The sequence below is a fragment of the Chionomys nivalis genome, chromosome 5 (assembly GCF_950005125.1).
Source record: "Chionomys nivalis chromosome 5, mChiNiv1.1, whole genome shotgun sequence".
Taxonomy (NCBI): domain Eukaryota; kingdom Metazoa; phylum Chordata; class Mammalia; order Rodentia; family Cricetidae; genus Chionomys; species Chionomys nivalis.
Window position 1 is genome coordinate 114,231,555 of NC_080090.1, and position 7,334 is coordinate 114,238,888.

General features: G+C 44.2%; 1 protein-coding gene and 1 pseudogene across 2 annotated transcripts; both read right to left on the bottom strand.

Annotated features, from left to right (window-relative positions):
* Positions 1–1,581: 1,581 nt before the first annotated feature.
* LOC130874198 (Wilms tumor protein 1-interacting protein-like) lies at positions 1,582–3,279 on the bottom strand (annotated as a pseudogene).
* A 98-nt stretch (positions 3,280–3,377) lies between these two features.
* On the bottom strand, positions 3,378–3,722 carry LOC130875154 (60S acidic ribosomal protein P1-like). Of its 2 annotated transcripts, XM_057770861.1 has the most exons (2): positions 3,636–3,722; positions 3,378–3,575 (listed from the first exon to the last, which is right to left on the bottom strand). In XM_057770861.1, the coding sequence occupies exons 1-2, from the start codon at positions 3,720–3,722 to the stop codon at positions 3,378–3,380; spliced, it is 285 nt and encodes a 94-aa protein (XP_057626844.1). The 2 variants fall into 2 exon arrangements, with proteins under 2 accessions (XP_057626844.1, XP_057626843.1); XM_057770860.1 differs by having other exon boundaries at positions 3,378–3,722.
* Between the last annotated feature and the right edge of the window lie 3,612 nt (positions 3,723–7,334).

Here is a 7,334-nt window from a genome sequence, read left to right on the forward strand (position 1 = left end):
AAACATTCTATCAAGAAGGTCTACACTTACATACACTCTTCAACAGAACACTTTTATTGCCTTATATTTATCAGTGAGACACACACACAAATGCACACATTTCTTTCTCCCCTAGTATATGTATAATTATAATAGTCTATAAACATAATTGCTGGTTTTGCTTTTCAGTTTTTTTAGCAGTTTAGCCTAATATGACTCCTATACATAAATCCTTATAAAATTAATAAAAATGTTCATCTCAGTTTTCTCAGTATTTATCAGTGTGTAACAATAGTTAAGCACTTATAAAATCCTACATAAACCAAATAAGGGACTGTACAACAGAGAAATACGATATTGATACAACATACAAAAGTTGTCTAATGGAATGGGATAAAATATTCTTTCTTATCTTCTTTTGTAAGAACTTCACATTAAAATTTATCTAGTAAGGTATTTACAGCAAAATGCATGCAGACCTATATTGAGAAATAGGAACTATATGCTTGTAAAACAGAATCGTTGTGAAGTATTCATTATATAATTTTTCTCACAGACTGAAAGAATGCCATATCCTTACAACATCCATTTAGTTAATCCTTTCTAAGCCCTCTTGTAACCATGTATTTGTCTGATAAACATTTATGGTAAGTATGTGCTTGAAAAGTAGATGTTTTTATTCTACACAAGGATCTTCAAATAAAATTTTCTCAAATTAAATGTACAGTGTTTTCCTTCCTTCCTTCTGTATAATAGAATTACAGAAACGTGGCAAAGATTCTTGTCTATAACACTTACACACATATACTGAGCCAGAAGGAATATATGGGCTTGTAAAATAGAACTTGCTTAATGTAGAAGAAATATTGATGATACAAACTTTCATTGTAGATAGAGGGGGTTAGTCACGTTCTTTCCAGTCCCATGATTTAAATAATATATGTATTTTTCAAAATTTTGCAGATAGGTCAATATTGTATAGTAGTGAAGATGTGCTTACAGAATAGAATCTACTCCTTCTGTATGAACCATGCTTCATACTCTATACTTCAATCATCAACTGTTGAATGGAAGTTTCTTCCAACTTTCTTTTTTTTTTTTTTTTTTTTTTTAGAAGAAAACTATATTCTTTTAAAGAAAATGCAAACATCCTCAGGGGTGGGGGGAACTTAATTTAAGTCAAATCACATGGTTTTGTGGTAGAGCTGGATACAGTGTGCACAGATACTCCCCGGGGTAGCAGGGAGCCCTAGTGGGCTCGCTCTCTGTGCCTGGGATTCGCTCAGGGTCTTCTGAGGCTGAGGATGCTAGAAAGGCACCACCCCTGCCGGGATCCAGAGAGGCAGAGACCTGTGGCTGAAACACCCATCAAGGCCAAACCCGGCATTTCCCAGGTGTCACTGCCCTGACTGTGATCGCACACAAATAAGGCACCCTTCCCCCATGGCACCAAGGCCCTCCAAGCCCTGCCTCTGGGAGCTGAGGCCAGGCGGAAGAAGGTGGCCTATCCCAAGGCTGCAGGGTGCGGGTGTCCTGGAACCCAGCAAGGGAAGTGGCTTGAGGCACAGAAGGTGAATAAATAGAAGCCACTTATTTGACGCGGGGGTCCGGCCCCTGCGGAAGAGACAGCAGCTCGGTGGAGGGGAGAAGACAGGAGCAGACAGGAGCGTGGGTCACCCTTCTCTCCGGATGGCTGCTTCTCAGAGCTCAGTCACATGCACAGCGGGCGAGGGGAGTGGGCCCGGTCCGAGGCGCCTCAGGTGGCACCTGCGGCAGAGCAGATGCCCCTCCAGGGGGTAGCAGCGGCGTCCTTCCTCCCCGCTCAGCTGGAGCCCGCAATCCTCACAGTGGTAACACTCCACGTGATAGTCTCTGTCCATGGACACCACACGAATGGTTGTCTCACAGCCCTGGGCAGGGAGGATAGGGCGGGCACAGGAAGCACATTTTGGAGCAAACACCGTGTGGTAGTCTCTAACGCAGTAGATGTTGTTCTCCACGTCCACGGTGAAGGGAACACCATCCAGACACTCGTTACACACTGAGCAGCGGAAGCAACCTGGGTGGTAGGACTTGCCAAGGGCCTGCAGGATCATCTCCATGATAAGGTGTCCACACACGCTGCACTTGTCAGCAGTTTGCTGGAACCCGGAGTACAGGAAGTTCTCCTGGCAGTACACTTTCTCACCCACGTTATAGAAGGCCTTCCCACGGAGTCGTCTCCCACAGGAGTCACAGATGAAGCAGTCGGTGTGATACAGGCTCCCCATTGCCTGGCACGCCTGCCTTGCTCCGTAGATGCCAAGCCCACACTTGATACAGATGCCTCAAGCGCGCGCTCCAGCTCCCGCGTGAGTGCTTCCAGCCGCCGCTCTGCCGCGCTCGGGCCACTATCCCGGCCCGGGGGTAGCGGCAGCGACGGCAACGGGAACGGGGCGGGCTCCGGAGAGCGGGCAGGCGGGGCCGACGCCGGGCGGCAGCAGGTCGGCATAGGCGCCCGCTGAGCCGCGGGAGCCCAAGCTAGACACGCTGGAGCGCGCACTGCCCCCCGACGGAGGCCCGGGACCTGGGCCGTGGCGCTGGTCGTAGCCCAGGCTGATGCCGCTGGAGCGCGCGCTGCCGCCGTCCGAGCCCGCCAGGCTGGCGCGCGGGCCTCGCTCGGGGCGGCTGGGGACGTCGGGCGCGGCCTCGAGGCCACCGCCTCCGCCGCCGCCCTTGTCTCTGTGGCCCGCCGCGGGCGCCGCCTCGTCGGCGGCCCCTCTTCCAACTTTCTATGTGTCCCATTTCAATAAATTTCAAACATGCTTCTTGTCCATGATACTGTAAGATCTACTAGGCATCAGCAAGTGTGTGCTTTTGTTACAGTGTCTTCATTATAGGTGTAGAGAGCATTGCATGGAAACTGCCTTGGCCTTTTAATAGGGCAGAAAATTAGGTGGGTGGAGTAGACAGAACAGAATGCTGGGAAGAAGGGAAGTGAGGCAGATGCTATAACTCTCCCCTCCGAGATGGACGCAGGTTAGAATCTTCCCGGTAAGCCACCACCTCATGGTGCTACACACATTAATAGAAATGGGTTAATCAAGATGTGATAGTTAGCTAGTAAGAGGCTAGAGCTAATGGGCCAAGCAGTGTTTAAAAGCATACAATTTGTGTGTTGTTATTTTGGGTGTAAAGCTAGCCATGTGGGAGCTGGGTGGGACGAAAAGCAGCCCTACTCGCCCAATTCCTACATATGACCAATGTGGTAACTACTTATCCACAAAATGAAAATCTCCCTAGATCATGCTTCTTACTCATGTGTTATAAATCCTTCCATGAAAGTAGAGAATCTTAGCATGCAAAAGGGAGTATATTCATTAATGACAATTTTTATTTTAGCCATGATATCAAAACGCCTAGTCAAAAAGACCAAAGCCCATGTCGTCATCAGACTCCTTGGATTCTTCCTTCTTTGCTTCCACTTTCTTCTCCTCGACTGGGGCAGCAGCAGTGGAGGGGACAGGACCGCCTGCTGGTGCGGCTGCGGCTGCTGGTGCAGGCCCACCAGCCCCTACATTGCAAATGAGACTCCCAATGTTGACATTGGCCAGGGCCTTTGCAAACAAGCCAGGCCAGAAAGGTTCAACATTGACACCAGCTGCTTTAATGAGGGCATTGATCTTATCCTCTGTGTCTGTCACCTCGTCGTCCTGGAGGATGAGGGCGGAGTAGATGCAGGCGAGCTCAGAGACGGAGGCCATGTTGCGGAGTGCTGACACGATGAAGTGAGGGCCTCACCCCAACGCGTCCTTAGCTTTCACGGAAGGACCGAGCACCTTGGCGGCAGCAGAGGAAAAGCTTAATGACAAAATTTTAACATGAAAAAATTCTGTCACCAAATGAAAGAAACCTGAAAACAGTGTCTCCTAAGCACATTTGGACAGACCCACAAATGAATTCACAAAGACTGTGGCAGTACACACAAATTTTCACAGGTTCAAGCTACCTGCAATACCGAAAGTCAGGGGAGCAAGCGGTCATGGGTTCCCATCTCTAATAAAGAAAATACCCATAATTTCTATACCCCAGAGATGGAAAAATTCCTATTTCTCTAATGGAGTGTTATTGGGTATATGACGGTTTCATGTCCAAATATAGTTGTCCAACAGAAAATGAATTGCTAGGGAATTTTGTATATGTTTCAGGGGGAACTTTGTTTTTTTGTCATATTTGTTTCATTTTTTAAAAAATATTTGATTTGTGATATGTTTTAAAGACAAAACAAGAATGTAAAATAGACTTTGGTATGTCAGGTAGAAGGGAAGCTCTGGAATGAGGAAAAACATGAAAAAATTATCTTCAGATTTTGAAATTTTGAAAATCAATACAGTTATAAGTGTTGCCAAACTAATATGATACTAAAGAATCAATATTGCGAAAGATTAAAAAATAATTTTTAAAAAGAATAATAGACTGCTAACAACTGCTGAAAGAGGGAGAATTAGTCCCCTAGCTGGTCATACCACACAATATAATTGTACTCTACACAGCCAGACCTCCCACTTTCTTCTATAGGCTCTCGTCAATGAGCTTCCCATGACCTTCGCATTCATACCTTCTCATCCATGCCATCTCTATCAGGTTCATTCTTGCTGTTCTCACAATAGCTAGGAAATGGAAAAGACCTTAATGTACTTCAGAGTGATGAATGGATAAGCAAAATATGGTATATACACACAAAAACATTATAAAATGGTCTCTGTTGTGAGACTTTCTTTTGTGGGACCACCAGACCACAAATAATGGCATGGAGATTATTATTAATTATGAATGTAGGTCTTCCCACAACTACCTCTTATAACTTAAATTAATCTGTTTTTATTAATCTACCTTCTGCCATGTGGCTCAGTTACCTTTCCTCTATCCCTCATGACTGATTTCTTCACTGTCTTGCTATGTGTCTCAGGTGCTTAGACTCATTCTTTTTTTCTCTTATTTCCTTCTGTCTACTCATTGGTCATTCAGTTCTTCATTAAGCCAATCACAGTGACACATCTTCACATAATATACGTAGGTAGGAGCAGGTTGCACTGATATCTTTGTGTATGTGTGTGTTATCGCACCAATAATTTTCAAAAGAGTGTATCGTTTTGAGACATAATTAAAGGGATAGACCTAAGTCCTCTGCATACATAGTATTTCTGTATAGCTTGGTGTTTTTATAGGTCGCCTAACAGTGAGCATGGAGTCTGCTTCTGACTCTTCTGCATACTTTTTAAAATCTTTCCCTCCTAGTGGATTGCCTTGTTCAACCTTAATTTAAGATGTGTGCCTAGTGTTCTTATAACAAGATATGCCATATTTTACTGATATATCTGAGAGGCCTGGACATTTCTGAAGAGAAAGGAGGAGGAGTTGATCTGGTTGAGAGGGGTGGCGGAGAGAGAATGGGAGGTGAGAGTGGAGAAAAACTGCAGTTGGTATATAATATATGAGAAAACAAAAAAAGAAAAATAACTAAATTTAAAAATAATTAGAAATGAAATGTCCATTACTCCAATGAGGACAAATATAAACAGCTGTTTATAAAAAAAAGCTTTCAATTTGAATGTAAAATTCAGGAGAAAGAGTGTGAAAACTATTGCAATCTTTACATGGAAATCTCAATACACTACGTACAGAAATTCTGCAGAAAGCATCATGAAGAGAGAGCATTATGCAGATCATCAGGGCTAGAAATCAAGGTGGCTGTATTATTATATTCAGACACTAATACAAGTAATGACCACGTCTTTCAAGACTCTGGGATGCTGCTATTCAGAGACTGGATTGGTTAATTTTTGGGTCTGTGATAATACATCATGACCAGAAGCATCTTACAGAATGAAGAGTGTATTGGGGCTTCCAATTCCAGAGGCATAAGGTTCTATCACGGTGGGGAGACTCAGCACAAGTGGCAAGACAAGGACACATAGAGATTCCATCTTTAGCACAGGCTGGAAGCAGTGGGCAGAGACTATGACCATTCACGGCCTGCCTCAGGGAACAGATGTCATCTATCACAGCCCCATCTCCAGATGTTCCACATCCTCCCCAGGGAGCTTCACCACCTGGGACCAACTTTTCAAATATCTGAACCTGTGGGAAACATTCTCATTAAAAGCAGCACAGAGACCAATACAAGGTGTGGCATTTCACATAGGGTGGAGACACTCAGGATACAGCAGAAATAATAGCAGAAATTTCCTCATATCAAGAGAAGAATACAGTTAGAATCACAACAGCCATGACTGGATAATAACTTCTCCTAGTAGAGTTGTAGTCATGCTAAAATTTAAAAAATATTTCATAATTTTCTTCTTCAGATAGGTCTCACTATGTACCTCTGCCTTACTGTGTACAAGCTTACAGAGATTTATGTCTTTGTGACCTTCCTAGTGATGGACATAAAGGCGTGCTACTACTACTCCTGTCCTCACAAACAAGAGCACAGAACAAAATCTCACAGCTAGAAGCTGCAAGAGAAGTTCAGTTTCCTACAAAGACAAGTCCATTCATGGCCTCTCAGTGAAGAAAAATAGATGATAGAAAGATAGATAAATTTAGAATGAAAAATTGCAGCTGCCAGACAGAACAAATTTCAAGCAAGATTCCTGTACAGAATAATGCTCTCCATCAACCTTGAAGAAGAGATGAAAACATTGCAGGATAAGCATAAACTAAAGCCAAGGAAGAAGAGCAGGTAACACTGCCCATGCGCACCGAGTTCTCTTTCATGAGCATAGAGATGAGCATGTAACAGCTATTCCATAACCAGCTGCTTCAGTTTGTACTGGTCAAACTGAGCGAAACAGGGCTGATAATTTCTGGAACATGCTACGATAGGGACATCCTTTTTAGAAAAATTTTGTCAGTAGTTTAAAGTTTATATTGCTCTAAGAAAGGTATCTAGTGTTGAACTGACAGAAAGTTGGCTACAGCAATCTTCTCCATCCTGAGGAAGCGCTTTTGTTTTAAGAAAGCCGAAAACCTTCTAACCCTAACTCTTATGACCCAGAAAATGAATTTTATGAAGCAGTGTGCATGGGAAACATCGAAGTGACGCTTCGTCTAATCCATAGCAAGAAGTTTCTGTAAATAATGAGGACGAAGAGAAATGATGAGAAACTTAGAGGCTAAGGGTGCGGGGCCTTGGGGAAATCAGGAGATGGGAGAAGCCGACCTCTCCGAGCTCCATTGAGGGCCACAGGAGGCAGAGGCAGGAGGATCTCTATGAGTTCAAAGCCAGCCTGGTCCTTTCCTCACTTAAAACTATACAAACATGCCGGGCGTTGGTGGCGCACGCCTTTAATCCCAGCACTTGGGAGGCAGAG